At 32.4% G+C, this 18164-nt stretch overlaps 1 protein-coding gene across 1 annotated transcript in view; it reads left to right on the forward strand.

The window, feature by feature from the left end:
* LOC127706736 (uncharacterized) overlaps positions 1-17561 on the forward strand; it is a 27870-nt gene extending 10309 nt beyond the window's left edge. Inside the window, exons 2-7 of the mRNA XM_052211395.1 lie at positions 8709-8942; positions 9895-10095; positions 11846-12097; positions 13759-13977; positions 15012-15289; positions 17337-17561. Of these exons, the coding sequence (XP_052067355.1) occupies positions 8709-8942; positions 9895-10095; positions 11846-12097; positions 13759-13977; positions 15012-15289; positions 17337-17561 (1409 nt within the window). The remainder of the gene's footprint in view (positions 1-8708; positions 8943-9894; positions 10096-11845; positions 12098-13758; positions 13978-15011; positions 15290-17336) is intronic.
* The last annotated feature ends 603 nt before the right edge of the window (positions 17562-18164 follow it).

An 18164-nucleotide genomic window follows, 5' to 3' on the forward strand; every position in this document is an offset into this window, starting at 1 on the left:
ATTCAAATTGTTTATTGCTGTTCTTTATCACAATCACATATATGTCAAATTGAGACTCTCAACAGGTAGCAAAAGTTCACATCTCATGGCTTGTTCAAGACAGCTGTATGAATAATTTAATACATGCAAATGTAGTTTTGAAATGAAATTTATGTATCATATATTAATCAGAGTATATATTAAACCCCTGCACTAAAAGTTTGGGTTATATTGCACTCAGCTTGTTTGTCGTTTCGTTCGCCAAACAAATATTCTTGTCACACTTTTCTCAGAAACTTTTGAACAGAATGTCTTAATGTTTCAGCAGCTGAACAGCGATGAGTTTTAACATGTGAGACTATTTCAGATTTGTCATATACCCACTTCTTATTTGCAGATACTTTAAATTTTCAATATGTCAGCAGCTCAACAATGATGAGTTGTAATGTTTTTATGCTTTTTAGATCTTTCATACTCCAACTTCCTGTTTTTCAGTACTCTGAAGTATGAGTGTGTGTATGCTCAACATGACACTACAGGCATTCTTGTTAAAATATACTATAAATTTCATTTATAAGAAAAATTGAAAAAAACATACCAAAAGATAACTCACGGTCAACATATGCATAAAGTGTTTGTAACAAACATGTGTCTGTGTTTTATACATGTATTAAGCTCTAAATAAAAGTTAAATAATAGCATTCATTAAGAAGTTTTTAAAACAAAAAAGATCTAAAGGATAATTCTTATACTTGTTTGCCTTGTTAATAGTATTACTGTAAATAAAATTGTTGTGAAATATCCCATCAAATGAAATTCCTGTACATAAAACCATACAGGTATGTCCACTTTGAAATGTAAATATGAATTTTTATGCCCCCTCCGAAGCGTTTAAACATGGGAACTAGGCTCTCAATTCCTTTTTTGCGTATTCCTAGAGGCTTGGTCTCAAGTGTTTAAACACGGCCATTAGGCTCTCAATTCCTTTTTCGTGTATTCCTAGAGGCTAGGTCCCAAGTGTTTAAACACAGGAACTAGGCTCTCAATTCCTTTTTCGCGTATTCCTAGAGGCTAGGTCTCAAGTGTTTAAACACGGCCACTAGGCTCTCAATTCCTTTTTCGCGTATTCCTAGAGGCTAGGTCTCAGTGTTTAAACACGGCCACTAGTCTCTCAATTCCTTTTTTGCATGTTCCTAGTGGTTTGGCCCTAGTGTTTAATTAGTCAATCAATCAATCAATCAATCAATAAAAAAAATCAATTAATCATGTTTCGGAAAGGAAAGACCGTTAACAATTGTTTTTAAAACAATTGATTTATATTGTAAATGTGCACTTTTAACCATTCTCATACATTTTGTACATCATAAAATGTCTCACTGGCACCCACCCACCTTTTTTTGGGGGGGGTCTTTTCTCCAATTATTAGGTCTTTCCAATTTTCCGTGGAAAGACCTATTGCTTTTGTTCTGAGTTTTTTTTTTTTTTCTTCCGCCACATTTTCTTCTTGCGTAGTATTGTGGTTTCGCAAGATGTCGCTTAGATTTTTCATATATGATATCGAACAGTTATTGCGCTTTTGAAACTGACACTGCTTAACCGAACACTTTACTTTGTAAGAGTTGTCTCCCCAAACACTGTTTTTCTTGTGTCCACTACTCCTTTGCAACCGTAAAAGATAACGACAAAATTATTTTACTAATTTGCTCATTATATCCTCAGGATCTGCCTAAATGTTGACCGAAGCCATCCGGAGACTCCATATGAGAGTTTTTTCCCCTTATGCATTTGATATAAGTGATATGCATATGAACTCATAAACCGTAAGCAGTATAAACCTAGAGTCGTTTTATTTGAGGTCCTTGGGTCCCAACTTAGAAAATGAGGTCAAGGTCAAAGGTCAAGGTCGTGTTCTAAATTTTGACATACACTTCAAGCTGCTTTTACTCAGAAAAAAGTAAGGGGTAAAATTTTAAAAAATGTGATCAAAATGTTAGTCGCGACATGATATAACTTGAGAGCTTTTGTCGAAATGGTACGCGTAATTTTTTGGGAGGTTCCATGCCACTGAAATGGAAAAATGAACTAATTAGCTAATTATAGCTTCAAACTTTACAGCTATCATGATGCGTACATGCAATTTATCTTTGTTAATCATCCAAGACCTATAACCACCCCTCTAGCCCCTCCCCCCTTTTTTTTGAGGAATCCCATTTCTATTTTATTATAAAAATGCTAATCATTCTTTTTTACGAATAAACTTCTTTCTGAAATACAAATCCATTCCTGCAAAAATCTGCTCCAATTCAAGTATTTCTGAAAATTAATCTATTAACGTTTTGTTATAGTACTATATAACATCAGCATTAATTTTGTGTGCATGCAATGAATGTAGGCCAGTGGTCAGCGATTGGACAATAGTTTGTTTACCTGCAAAATAAATCGAGAAAATATATATCTTTTAGCAGTATTAATCACATGCAGTCCGCTTGACGTTACAATCTGGATTGAGAAATTAAAATCAATGACGTAGAAATCTCTCCAAAGCTCGTAAATATTAATAAAATTTTTAACTATGCATTAAAATACAATTCTGTGCTCCCTTAAATATGTGTACGAAAAAAAACATGCATGATCCGACATCAATAACCTGTAAATGAAAGAAAATTAAATCTGTAAGCACAATCTTTATACACATGGGTGTGGTCTTGACGACGTCTCCTCTGCAAAGATATTAAAAAAACAGTCTTTTTGTGTATATCGATCAGCTCGGTGACGTCATAATCACACCAACCATCCGGTGAAGCGCGTGCTACCTAAAATAAAATAGGGGTTTTCCCCTTTTCGAAAAGAATTAAAATGTGCACGTAGAAAAAAAAACAAAAGATCCATGCAGGTCAGGTCCGATTTCCTTTAAATACAAAATTTAATACAATGCACACACAATAAGACCATTAAGTAAATTAGACACAAATTCTGGGAAGCCCTATAAAAAAGAGAACATTTATAAAGGAAGATGCAAGGATATTTTTTGTAGGTGTGTTTAAATCCTTGCATGTTCCTACAAATATCATAATTTGAATATAAATAAACATGTTACACGGACCCGTTTTCGCGTGTTCCTAGAGCCTAGGTCCCAAGTGTTTAAACACGGGAACTAGGCTCTCAATTCCTTTTTCGCGTATTCCTAGAGGCTAGGTCCCAAGTGTTTAAACACGGGAACTAGGCTCTCAATTCCTTTTTCGCGTATTCCTAGAGGCTAGGTCTCAAGTGTTTAAACACGGCCACTAGGCTCTCTATTCCTTTTTCACGTATTCCTAGAGGCTAGGTCTCAAGTGTTTAAACACTGCCACTAGGCTCTCAATTTCTTTTTTGCATGTTCCTAGTGGCTTGGTCCCATGTGTTTAATTAGTCAATCAATCAACCAATCAATCAATCAATCAATAAAAAAAATCAATTAATCAATCATGTTTCGGAAAGGAAAGACCGTTAACAATTGTTTTTAAAACAATTGATTTATATTTTTATGTATTATTATATGCTCCCGCAGTCACCAAGGTCTTCGTCTGTGTCCCATGGACACATTCTCAATCTATTAGAGAAAATTATGTGATAGTTTTGAACAATTTTTATCAGAATCCTGTTTTATTGTTTAATAGATATTTTTATATTACCTACTTTTGACTTCGGAGTATATAATTTTTCATCGGGTCACCTACTCTGTGGTAGGACATTCTGGTACTTGGTCATAATTTAGAGCAACTAAAAAAAGCAAAATCAAGCTTAAAATTAGTGCAGTTTGTGGAGTAAAATCAACTGTTTTCCCATGATTTTGTCATGTATAAAAAAAAGATAAAACTTGCATTCTTGGCAATAAATTTTTTTCTCAAATTTCACTAGTTTTAAGCTTTATTTTACTTCTTTTAGTTACTCTACTCTAAAATATTGGTAATGTATGAAAATAGTCTTATTTTGTAATTGATACCTTAATCATCATCATCTTTAATAAATAATTGACATTGATGACACAACCATCATCAAACATGGCTGTCAACTGTACTAAAATATTGCAATTGCTACTTATGTAACATGATTAATAATTGCAAGTTTAATGATCCCTTTTCAGAACATTTATGGATGATTCTTGTTGCTATCAGACACGGCTACCATCATTGCTGAAAAAAAATGATAAGATATTCAATTTATATAAATAGATAGAATTTAGAAAAAGTCTCTGAATGGTTACTTTTATTGAAAAAAATAAAACTTCACCTTGCAATTAGAGCCAAACTTGAACTTAATTATCCTTGGGGTATCTAGTCTTAAAAGTATTGTCTTATGCATTGCCTGCCCACCAACATGGCTTGCAATGGCTTAATATAGAACTTAGGGGTAAAATGCCAGTTGTCTATTATCTTGTAAACCCTTATGGAAAGATAAAACCAAAAGCTCAAACACATCAAACAAATGGAAAATATCTCATATACCTGACTCGGTACAGCATTTCCTTATGTAAAAAATGTAGGATTAAACCTGGTTTTAAAGCTAGCTAAACCTCTAACTTTTATGACAGTCGCATAGAATTCCATTATATTGACAACAATGTGCGAGCAAAACAAGGGACAACAGGTAAAATTGTCAAAAATTGGGGTACATCAGTCAACATTGTTAATTTATGTATCAGTGACATTTTGCTTAGTTTCTTTTGTTACCTATTCTGACATTGGAATCAGACTACTTTAAACTGAGTTTTACTGAACATATTGCTGTGTGTTTGTTTATTTTACATTGGCTATCTAGAGGTATAGAGGAGGGTTAATATCTCACTAAACATGTTTAACCTTGCCACATTTTTGCCCCTGTCCCAAGTCAGGAGCCTCTGGCCTTTGTTAGTCTTGTTAGTCTTGTATGTTTTTATTTATTTTAGTTCAATTATATGTTTTGGAGTTTAAAGTGACGTCCATTTTCACCTAACTAGTACACATTTTTGTTTAGGAGCCAGCTGGAGCCCTCATCCAGGTGTGGAATTTTCTCGCTGTTTTGAAGACCCATTGGTTTGCATTCTGCTGTCTTCTGCTCTTTAGTCCGGTTATTGTCTCTTGGACACATTCCCCATTTCCATTCTCTATTTCATTGTGTTATAATCTTATAATCACTATAAAAACTTATCAATATTTCAACAAAGAAAAACAAAATGGCACATAGGCACTCTATAGACAAAGTGCATAAGCATAAATGAGAGACAAGAATACAAAAATTACCATAGCACAATAACACAATGGTCTGATGTTTAAATACCGAGCCACACCAAAAGTATATTACCAAAAATGAACTAAAAAGTACAGTAAAGGTTAAAAATATTCAAAGACAAATAAAAGAACACTATAACATGTAATGAAGATAAATAAACAACGTCAGTACTTAAAATATACACTTCAAGACCATCAAGTATTATTTGTGAATTTGATACATAATATTTATCAACAAGGTTTTGGTATCTTCCGATGAACTTTTTTAGAATAAGGATGAGACGTTCTTTGATATAACCCTAATTCATCAAATTTCTGCTCAGTCACTGGTGACGTTTTATAAAGTCTGAGTAGTTTAGAGTGAAACTGTAAATTTAAAAAATCATAAGCAGGCCAAGATCTACAAAGAAGTCAAAAATTGAAAACAAATCGTTTAATTATTGCATGCGTCCGAAGCGCTTTTCTGGATTTACCTTCATCAGGAACGCTCAAAGCCAAACATTTGAAATCCGAGGGATGTATAAGTACCGAAACAGTTGAAGAGCTATATGACAAAAATACCTAAAACAAATAGCCAAATCCATCTAAGGACAACTTTGCCTGATGGAGTTGAAACCTTAGTTTCTTTATAATTTCAAAATTTATAAACGGGCAATTTTAGAAAAGTTTGTTATTAATCATGTCAGTACCGAACTGACTACTGAGCTGATGATACCCTCGGGGACTGATAGTCCACCAGCAGTGGTATCGACCCAGTGATGTAATAAATTGAAAACAACACGTTTAATAATTGCATGCGTCCGAAGCGCTTTTCTGGATTTACCTTCATCAGGAACGCTCAAAGCCAAACATTTGAAATCCGAGGGATGTATAAGTACCGAAACAGTTGAAGAGCTATATGACAAAAATACCTAAAACAAATAGCCAAATCCATCTAAGGACAACTTTGCCTGAGGGAGTTGAAACCTTAGTTTCTTTATAATTTCAAAATTTATAAACGGGCAATTTTAGAAAAGTTTGTTCTTAATTATGTCAGTACCGAACTGACTACTGAGCTGATGATACCCTCGGGGACTGATAGTCCACCAGCAGTGGTATCGACCCAGTGATGTAAAAAATTGAAAACAACACGTTTAATAATTGCATGCATCCAAAGCGCTTTTCTGGATTTACCTTCATCAGGAACGCTCAAAGCCAAACATTTGAAATCCGAGGGATGTATAAGTACCGAAACAGTTGAAGAGCTATATGACAAAAAAACCTAAAACAAATAGCCAAATCCATCTAAGGACAACTTTGCCTGAGGGAGTTGAAACCTTAGTTTCTTTATAATGACCAAAATCTTCAGTTAACTTCTTATAGTAGTTGATGCCCATAAATGAGGATTTTTATGAATTTGTGTTTTTTGTCAGAAACTATATTACTATAAAATATCAAGAAACTAGGAATAGAAAAAAATTTTCGTAGAAAAATATCTACTTACAAGTCAACAAGGCCATAATTTTCAGTCAACTTGTCATAGGAGTTTTTGTCCTTGAAAGAATTTTAACCCATTTTTTGTTTTATTTAGCAGAAACTGTAAATAGCAAAAAATTACCAGCTTGACAGAATCTACAAATAAGTCAACATTGCAGAAAAAGTCTGTCAAATCAGAATAACGAGACATTCCAATATGTCAACATTGTTGAAATAGTCAGTGAACTTTTTATTGGTGTTATGGCCCTTAAATGATGATTTTTACCAATGTTAAGTTTTTTTTGGGGTGGGAGGGGGGAATTTTAAGAGAGAAACTGTAAAAATAAAAATTGATCAATATTACAAGATTTACAAAAAGTTGCATTACCAAAATCATCACTTGACTCTATAATGAGTTATTGACCTTGAATGATATCTTCTGAAATTTGTGGGCCAATTTTTACAAAACTTGGCTGCAATCATCATTGGGGTATCTTTGTTAAGAAATGTCTCTGATGACTCCTCCTATTTACAAACATGGCCGACATGGCTAAAATTGAACATAGGGGTAAAATGCAATTTTTGTCTGTTATCTTCAAAACCGCAATAGATAGATAAAATATTGACTGGCAACCATGTTCAAAATGTTGGGATCAACCTTCTTTCTATTGACATATAAACTGTCAGACAACTTCTTTTAGGAGTTATTGCCCTTTAACAACAAATTATTATTTTATGTCCCCACCATAGCTTAGGGGGCGTTAAGTCTTACGTCCGTACGTCCCAAAGTTGGTTTCCGTTCTCTAACTTAAGTTTGCCTCAACCAAATTTTACACAATGCTTATTACCACAAAACACAGATCATGTTTGAATTTTGGTGGCGTCACTTTAACCGTTCTAGAGTTATGCTCCTTTATAAATGGAAAAATTGCTGAATTTTTCGTTTCTGTTTTCTAACTTAAGTTCGCCTTAATCAATTGTTATGAAACTTATACACAATGCTTACTACCACAAAATACAGATCAAGTTTGAATTTTGGAGGTGTCACTTTTACCGTTCTAGAGTTATACCCGTTTACAAATGGAAAAATTGCTGAATTTTTCATTCTGTTCTATTCCTTTAGTTTGCCTCAACCAAATAATATGAAACTTATACACAATGCTAATTTCCACAAAATACAGATCAAGTTTGAATTTTGGTGGTGTCACTTTAACTGTTCTAGAGTTATGCGCCTTCACAAATGGGAAAATTGCTGAATTTTTGTTTCCGTTATCTTACTTAAGTTAACCTCAACCGAATGTTTTGAAACTTATACACAATGCTTATTACTACAAAATACAGATAACTTTGAATTTTGGTGGTGTCACTTTTATATTTCTAGAGTTATACCCCTTTACAAAGGGAAAAATTGCTGAATTTTATTTCTGTTCTCGAACTAAAGTTTTCCTCAACCAAATCTTATGAAACTTGTGCACAATACTTATTACCACAAAACTCAGATCAAGTACAAGTTTGGGTAGAGTCACTTCCGTTTTTCTTCAGTTATGTCCCTTTATAACTTTATATGATATTCAAGCGGGGGCATCATCTGTGTCCCATGGACACATTCCCCATTTATTTTTCTTCATTTTTGCCTATTATCTTGAAAACTATAATATATTAATAGAAATGTAAAAAAGCATTAACTTATCAATACAAGATCAGGAGCAAAGATATTTTAGTCATGAATTAAATTTTATTCTGCTAATTGTTGGAGAGTGGTTGTTGTTGAAGATGCACATAGTCCTAGTTTAGCTACATAGGCTCTTTAGAACCTCTAGTTAACTATTTTATGTGTTTTTTGGCCAGAAACTATTGGAAATATTCATACTGCATTGTATCAATTTGATGCAAAATAAACCAGGCTACTAAGATCCTTATTTGGACTTGGTTATAATTTACCCTTTTTAGATATTGAAAAAATATGATATATCAAATGACTTTTATATATATATTAGATATTTTCATCACAAATTTTCCCTTTTTCAGGATTTTTGGTTCAGTTAAGTTTGACAAGTACTGAAGACAAATGTCCTTATGAGGGTGAAAAAAGACTGAACAACGATAAAGGGAAAGATTATGCTGTAGTGAACCCAGATATTCCAGGAGCCTATAACATTTATCCAGAACTTCCAACAAAAGTAGACGGAGATTCTGGAGAGAATTTTATTATTTATTTGATAGGAAATGGCACTCGATGTTTAATTTCCGTTTATGTAAAAAGTAAGAAACTTAATTACTTTATAGTGCAGGAATCTATTATAAGTTTCGTAAAGTTCTAGTGATGTCAATATTAAAGTAATATTATATTGATTTCCTTTGTCCAGCATAATTGTAGTTGAACCAACTTCAACTATTGACATGTCTCTAACTACAAAAGCAATGTATAATTTTTAGTTCCCACTGCAAAATGAATGCAATCTCTATCCTTCAGTGTTCTCAAGCACTTGATTTATTTTGGTCAGTATCTCCTTGTTTGTATCACCTTTTTCTGGACAACCTCGTGTTCATTTTAGATATGTAAAGAAGAATGAACCTTATCATAGTTTTATATAGATATAAGAAGATGTGGTATGGGTGTCAATGAGACAACTCTGTCATCAAAGTCACAATTTGGAAAAGTAAAGTTCAAAGTATAGTCTTCAACACAGAGCCTTGGCACACCGAACAGCAAGCTATAAAGGGCCCCAAAAATGACTATGTAAAACCATTCAAACAGGAAAACTAACGGTCTTTTATATACAAAAAAACTAGAAACACTAGAGAGAACTACATCAACAAACCACAACCACTGAACATCCTAACTTACGACAGGTGCAAACAAATGCAGCGGGTTTAAACGTTTTTATCACTGTTTTTGTTACTGTGAATTCATTTTTTTCTGTGGACTGACATTTAAAAATTATTTGTGAATATTTGAATTTGAAGTTTTGCAAAAGTTTGCATAAAAGCCTATAGAAATGTTGTTTGTTGATTGTTTACATAAACAGAGGTAAAGCATAAAAATTGGTCTTCCACAAATAATAATGATCAACAGTATATTTCAAAATATATGACAAATACGTTAAAATGAAAAAAAATTAATTAATTAATTATATGTATTGTTTTTGTCTGATTGACCATGTGACACTACAGAATTTTTACATTTGCATCTCCATTCTCCATGTTTTTACAGTTCTTAGGTGTAAACAGGAAGTCAGCAATATAAGTGACTATGAAGGTGGCACAAACTGCTCCAACCTGATATGGGGGAAATCATGTAATGCTGCCTGTTCTGATGGTAAAGTGTCTGTTGGTGGACCAGCAGTGTATACATGTGAAATGGATAATAGTAACAGGACTTTTCTACAGTTAGATAACCCTGCTGTATGTCAAGGTAGGTTTATATCTTAAAAAATATTAAACCGATATTTTTACATCAATAAAATTATGCTCTTAATTATGTCTCAAAGATGAATGATTGATGATTAAAAAGATCTATTTTTTGCAAAGAAAAGACAAAAAGCAAACCCAAAACATGTTGAAAAGTGCAAGCAGGGTCTATTTGACAGTAATTTGGGTAATTTAATTTTTACAATTATCATTATTCTACATGATACAATAAACAAAATTGCATAACTCTAACCTGAGCATTTTTTGCAATAAAATTTATGTGTTTATTCCTATTTAAAAGTAGTGTAAGGTGGACTGTTCTGAATTTAATGCAAGAGTGATATATCAAGTTTTTTATGTTCACCACAGTACCTGATAATATGATTTGAAATTCACAACTCTTCCAGTCTTTCCATCGGTGATTACAATTGCTTTGATTGTCAGAAGTACCTAAGATGAAGTACACTATTTTCCGAGAATTTCATTCGCTGAAATTTATTTTTAAAGAATTTCATTAGCTGATTTTAAAAAAGAAAAACAACACTGGTAATTATGTAGTGAAATAATAATGAAAACTATCATGTTCTACATTCAATCCTATTATGGTATATTTTTATGCCACTGCTGTAGTCAACAGGAGCATAAAGTGTTACTCTTGACCGTGCTTCCATCAGTCTTTCCTTCCTTCTGTCTGTCTGTTTTTCCATTTGTCCCATTTTTGTTTCCTCAGTTTAACTTAAGTTTGCCTCATGCAAATTTTATGAAACTCATACACAATGCTAAAAACAAAAACTTGCAGACAGAGTTATAATTTAGGCAGTGAGTCACATGCGGTTCTTGAGTTTTGCCCATCTATAACATGGAAATATCAATTGTTTTCTTTTCCTCACTTTAGCTTAAGTTTTCCTCATTGAAATTTGATTTTTAAGAAACTCATACACAATGCTTGGAATCAAAACTGGCTCACAGATTTTAAATTTGGGTCATTTAACAATCTATAGTTATGCCCCATTTTAACTTGGAAAATTGTAAAGCTTGAGTGGGCACATATCTGTCCTCAGACACTTACTTCTTTTTAAAACATATTTTAGATTGTCCCTTTGTTTTGTCTCTGTTAAAAAAAAATTGTGCAAAAATCACTAATTACGAAGTTGTGATGATTGTATCTAAATGTTTTACAGGAGCTTGGATATATTTTTTTTAATGAGATCAGAAAAAATGTTAAGACTACCTGTAGCTAGAACACAGCACCAATGATGCTTTGATTCTAGGAGTTATGCCCTTTTGAATTTTAGCTTAAATATACTACATCAACAGTTCTTCATTGCAACTCCTCTGAAACGGAATTTCATAAAAAATTGTACATAATGAGAGTATACTACATTATGTAGATGTGCATATCTACAGGAAACTATGATCCAAATTTTTTTTCTAGAAGTTATGCCTCTTTGGACTTAGGATTTTGAACTAGATATTCTAATGCAACAGTTTTTCTTTGCACCTCCCCTGAAACCACCAACCAAAATTTCATGAAACTTTGCAGTTAATGAGGACATAATATGAAGATGTGGATATCCACAAAAAAAAAATATCAGTTAACTTTTGTTGGAGTTAAGAATCTTTGAAATTATAAAATCTGGTGAGATTTTGTTTGACCAGTGACAATGTTGGGTGTTGGGTACGTGAGCGTGCTCACAAATATTTTAAAAATTTATTTATTAACTTGCATGAAATAACTGTCTGTATGATTTCAGATTCTACCTATGCTTTGAAATGTCCCAAAGATGTGACAATCTACACGGATTCAACTTACAGTAGCTCTGCATCCATCACATTAGATAAATGGACTATTCCAACTTCATTAGATGGTGATGGAAAGCCTTGGACTGTTGAAAGCCAAACTGCAAAGGAAAAAAATTATGAAATTGGCAGATATACCAATGTAGTGGCAGCTACGAGTTCAACAGGGGAAATCAGTTCTTGCAAATTTGACTTCATTATTAAACGTAATGTTTAACTTTCCAGCAAGAAGTTCTTGAAGGAGAGATATAAGTAACATATAATCCAGTTCTTTTTGTGCTAATCTTTTTTTTATATTATTGCCAAGCATACAACATCCCCATATTCTACTATAAATAATTTGTTCTTAAAAATCTTTACCTCATTGAAGGTGAAAATATATATCAATCATTGGATTTCTCATGTGAATTGTTTTATATTTAGCCTTTTATAGATGACAATGGAACTTTGCTCTTTGTTGAAAATACACTACAGTCAGTGACCGCTAGTTGCTTACATTCATGCCATTTGGACTCTGTTGGAAAGTTGTCTCATGGAGTCAATTGCAATCACAGCACATCTCCTTATTTTGATATCAAAATGGCATATTTTAACCATAGAGCAATTCAGGCATTTAGGAGCCTCTTGTATTGATATTCGATGATTAATTCATAATTTTTGCTATAAGTTCAACTTTTTAGTTGCTCTAAAAGTAATTGACAATATTTGGGGTATAGAAATTACTATCTGTTAGGTGAACAACTCCAACCGATAGTTTTCACTTGACCTTGTCATCATAGTCATGGTTCAATAACGAATTTCCGTCAATGTAAATTTGTATGATAAGGTTGTTAGTCAGTTACTATTAAGTATAGTGGTTAGGTGTAAATTGAATTTCTTTAGTTTTATATCTAAATGTAGTCTGTTTAATACCTTTACTTTGACCTTTACATAGTACCACTCTCATCATACAATTAAGTGTCAGTAATGATTGAATTATTCAAACAGATATTTCAGTGTATCAACTGTCATGATTTTATCAAACAATAAACATGGCCATCAAAATTCTGGATAAAGATTCAGCTTCAGACTTTTAGTTTCTACACATCATTTTTGCTCTTATTTTGATAATGCTCTCATAGGGTGGAGAAAAATCCTTATGTTTTTGAGGAGAAAAGGTAAGAGCAGCTACTGAAAAGCTGAAATTTTTGGGAATGTAGGTTGAAATGCACCCTTGAAAGAAAAAAAATCCTTTTTGGGGTCACTGAGCCATAGGTCAATGTCATAGTGTCTTTAAACAGACTGAAATTGTGAGTAAAATTTCATTAACAAACATCTTTTATTCAGCTATAATTCTGATATTTACCAATCTTTGATGGATACTGTATCATTTGTGACATGATTTATAACAAATTATCTTAAATAGCCCATCTTTAAATTTTGAAATTATGAAATTATACAGAAACTAAGGTTTCAACTCTCTCAGGCAAAGTTGGCCTTAGATGGATTTGGCTATTTTTTAGGTCCTTTCGGTTTTAATATAGCTCTTCAACGCTTTAGGTCCTTATACATCCTTGTCTTTCAAATATTCAGCTTTTAGCTTCCTGATGATGGTAAATTCAGAAAAGCGCTTTGGACGCATGAAATTAATATTGTGTTGTTTTAATCTTTTTTTGGGGTAAAGGACTACCGAGCATAAATTAAAAAAAGTCTACAGATCTAAATATCCATGGGATCATCAGTATTACAAACCAGACACTTGCACTGATATATTAAGGCTCTGTCTCCCATTATTTAAAATTTTATAAGACAGGTGTGGAACATATAAGTTTTTCTTTGTTACTCAAATTACCACTAGTTTGTACATATATCTTTATATTAATTTCAGGATACGGATGTACAGTTCCTGAAGTGCATGATTCTACAATAGAAGGTGCTACACCAAACCGTACATATCATATTTCAACCTATGGGCAGAAAAAGATCTGCAAACAGGGCTATGCTTTGAAACCAAAAGAAAATTACCGTGACTTTGTTAGAGTAGAATGTGTAGAAATATCACCTGGACATACAGAGTGGAAAAATTGGTACAGTCGAAACTGTACAAGTAAGATATTATTTTGATGATTATTTACATAAAAAGACCAAACCTAGGCATTCTGGACACTTATATTTGTCAATAGTACAAGTAAATATCCATGTTTCACCACTGGTACTGGTAGACATTGATGGGCAATGTTTGTCTACTAGTACAAGTAGATATAGATGGTCAATGTTTGTCCACTAATACAAGTAAATATAGATGGTCAATGTTTCTCCACTAGTACAAGTAGATATATTGATAGTCAATTTTTGTTCTCTGTTATTTGTGGTCAATGCTTGTCCACTAGTATGAGTAGATATATTTGGTCAATGTTTGACCACTAGTACAAGTAAATGTAGATGGTCAATCTTTGTCCATTAGTATGAGAAGATATGTATGGCTAAAGTTTGTCCACTAGTATGCACCCTATCACTGTTTGTTGGCCATAACTGGACATCACAAGGGTTCCCGTCACATCACAATAGTAAATGTCTGAGGCCAGAAAAGAAAATTGATTGTTTTATAGTTCAAGTGTCTTAGATTCCCAAAGAGTGATATGGTCTATTGGTAGGTATTGATGGTCAATGTATGTCTTTTAGTATGAGTTAATATTGGTGTTCTATTTTTGTCCACTAGTACAAGTAGATATTGATGGTCCATATGTGCCCACTGGTATGAGTAGAAAATGATGGTAAATATTTGTCCTCTAGCATGACTAGTGTAAATAGATACTGATAGTTAATGTCTGACCACTAGTATGAATAAATATGTTTGTACACTAAATAACTAGTGCAAGAAAATAATGATTGTATACTATTATTGCAGGAGTATCATTTTTTCTGACATTTAATTTCCATATATATTCAATAGATATATAAAGATGTGGTATGAGTACCAATGAAACATCTAAGTCACAACATGTAAAATTAAACCTTTATAGGTCAAAGTACGGTCTTCAACACAGACCCTTGGCTCACACCAAACAGCAAGCTATAAAGGGCCCTAAAATGATTTATATTGTTTCTTAATTCAAAATTGAAACTGTTACATATTTTCAGAAAATGAAATACCGAAAATCTGTGGTAGAGAGGTTAAACTTGATGGAAGAGAAACAGAAGTTGTCTATTTCAGCTATGATTTTATGGAATGGAAGAGCTTAGTTGAACAGAATATAACGTCTTGCAAGTTTGGTGCTATTGTGAATGTTGATAAACCATCAATGTATGATCTGGAAATGACATTTCAAACAGACACATCTACACTAATTACAGCTGACAAATGTTTCTTTGAAGTCTTATTATATGCTGGTGAATCATCACTTGGTACCCCAATGAAAGTAAGTGGTCAAAAGTTTAAATGAACAATCACTTAGTCTTCAAATGAAAGTATGAGATCCAATTAAAGATTAATGTGAACAAGTATTTGGAGGGTATTGTATATGTAATACAATGTCTGCTTGCCTCTGTAATGCAATTGATCAATTGATTCAGACATTGCAGAAAAAAGTTTGAAAAACTGATATTTTCTTATTCAAAATGCTACATATTCAGCAAAAATCATTTAAATGAAACAAAACTCATCTAATGCTTCAATTTCTTGTGGTAGACATCTAGTTAACTGATTCAGACATTACAGAAAAAAGTAAGGAAATCTGATATTTTCTAATTCAAAATGCTACAGTAAAAATCATTCAAATGAAACCAAACTCATTTCAAGCTGTAATTTCTTGCGAATGAACAACTAGTATACAACAAATATTTTGTAAACTGATTCAGGATTTATAGAAAAAAGTTTGGACAACTGAGATTTTCAAGTAATTTTCTTTCTATAAAGGCAACAACATCGAAAACAATTCTCTAACAGAAAAAACTCTAACTCAATTTGCAACTCAGTGTTCCAGCTTGAATCTCAGGGCAGAAGAGTGCTAGTTGTCTGAAAGGGCACTTTAGCGTTATAACCCAGATTTAAAGGGCAATGTTGGACATTGTATAAATTACCTTGAATATTGCTAGGCTTAGCTGGAGAACATTAGTTGTATTTAAACCATATTCAAAAATTAATGTGTTCTTGATGTTGGTTCCAGTAAGAATTTTTTTTTTTATCAAATTATCATACCATGAAGAAAAGCATATCATTTTGATGTTAATCTAAACAAACTTGTACATTTGGTAAGGAAAATAATCATCAGAAATTTCAATGTTTTATAACTTATACCAAAATAAACAAGTAGTTTTGAAAGATGGAGTTATACATGCAAAAATGAAGGTTTAATGTAATTAAATTATCTACATTTAAATTACTTGTTCAAACATATAGTAAATATGTTATTGAGAGTTATTTATTATCATTTGAATTGTCACAAAAAAGTATTTTTAAGTGCACACCAAAGTGCTCCTTGGTAAGGAGTTTTATAGATATAACAGGTGAGACAGGAGATGAGCATATTATATTGATCCAATAATATATTGCAGAAGATATAAACAGTTACTTTTTTCTCCATCATTGTTAAAAATAAATTTGTAAGTGCTCCTATGTCAGGAGGATTATAAAATACAAGAAGTAAAACAGGAAGTGAATCTTGTTATGTTCAAAGTACAAATTTCTTTGATTCTTCTTTAAATTTCATACTCATGGTTATGAAACAAAACATTTTTTACCAATTAAGTCAAAACTATGAATGTCTTTAAAATTGTTTAAGATTTTATTTTTTATGTTATGTCTACTGAAATAAATTTTTTCAGGTGTACATGCTGTACATAAACATTACAAATGGATAACATGTGGACATTTCATTCTGTATTTAATATCTAGTATTTGTTCAATTATCTTAAATCCACTAATTAGCAGTAAACAATCATTAACAAAGGTGATAAAACTGCCAAAGCATAAGGTATTTAACTTAATCCCATTGTCAGTTAATTAGTGTTACACAATCAGGTAACAATTTTACCGGAAACGCCGGTAGGCATGAAATTTGGAAATTTATCCTTTTGAAAAGGCAGAGGGAGGGCAGAAGGGCGGGGGTAAGGGCACCAAAGGCGGGCCGCCCTTCTATTTAGGGCAGGCCGGAACACTGCAACTAGTAATGATATGACTATTAAATATCAAACCTAGAAGAATTTAAGAAAAATTGGTTAAAACCTACCTGATGGCTGTACTGAAGAATATACAAGGTGCAAATTCAAACCTTTAGTCCCCTTTTGTATAGACCACTGATACTAGTTAGAACATGAAATGCATATAATGGTCCATCTATTTGTCAGGGGTACTTGACACCTGATACTATTTGTAAATATACATTTCACCAAGCTTGAACATTTTTTTCAATGAGGAAAGATGTATCTGTGTTTACAATTTTTGTTTTATTATTTTTATCTTTGCAGAAGTTTGATTGCAACCTTAGGGGATCTGTTAAAATAAGATGGCCAACACTAGATTTTACATTAGTTTTCCGAGTTTTGGACAGTTTCAAGTCTCAACAAAATACAGATTTGACAGGAAATGGAACAATACTTTTCTCAATGAAAGAGTGTTCTAACTGTGCTCTCTCAGATTTAACAGGTCTTGATCTTATGGAATCTGATATACCATCTTTCAAATGTAAGTAAACATTCTTGATTATGGTTGAGTTAAGGATGAATATTGTTTCAAATACATTGTATAATATTATTCATGTACCAGTATTTTATAAGTTAAAGTATTTCCAATTTTTGGAGTGCATTTCAACTATCTTTGAAGAGACATTTGTTGTCAAAATGCACATCTGGTGCAGAAAAATTGGTACCATTAATGTTATTTGACCTTCAAATTATGTGAGGTAGTGTTTTTAACGTACTGATGTTTAAAAACTGAGAAAATCATTACCTAAAAAACAACCAAAGCACTATGAGCACTGTGGGTATCAAATTACACCCCCACCGGACATGCATCCCTGTGTAAGGCATTCTGCATCAAAAATTGCAGGCAAGTCAAAAATTAAGCATTTTTTCATAGAAACTTAAGAACAGTAGATTATTATACAGTTATTTTTTTTTAAACTGACATTACATAGTTATAAGATATATATAAATGTGCCCTTTTGTTTACAAATTGGGATTAAAAGCTTAATTTGTAAGCATTTTTTTGCCATTTATACATTCTATTTCATTAGTGTACAAATAAATGTTTCCCAACTCTTTGTCAGTAATGACAAGAACATAACTTTCGATAAT

Source organism: Mytilus californianus, unplaced genomic scaffold, assembly GCF_021869535.1.
Source record: "Mytilus californianus isolate M0D057914Y unplaced genomic scaffold, xbMytCali1.0.p SCAF_6, whole genome shotgun sequence".
Taxonomy (NCBI): Eukaryota; Metazoa; Mollusca; class Bivalvia; order Mytilida; family Mytilidae; genus Mytilus; species Mytilus californianus.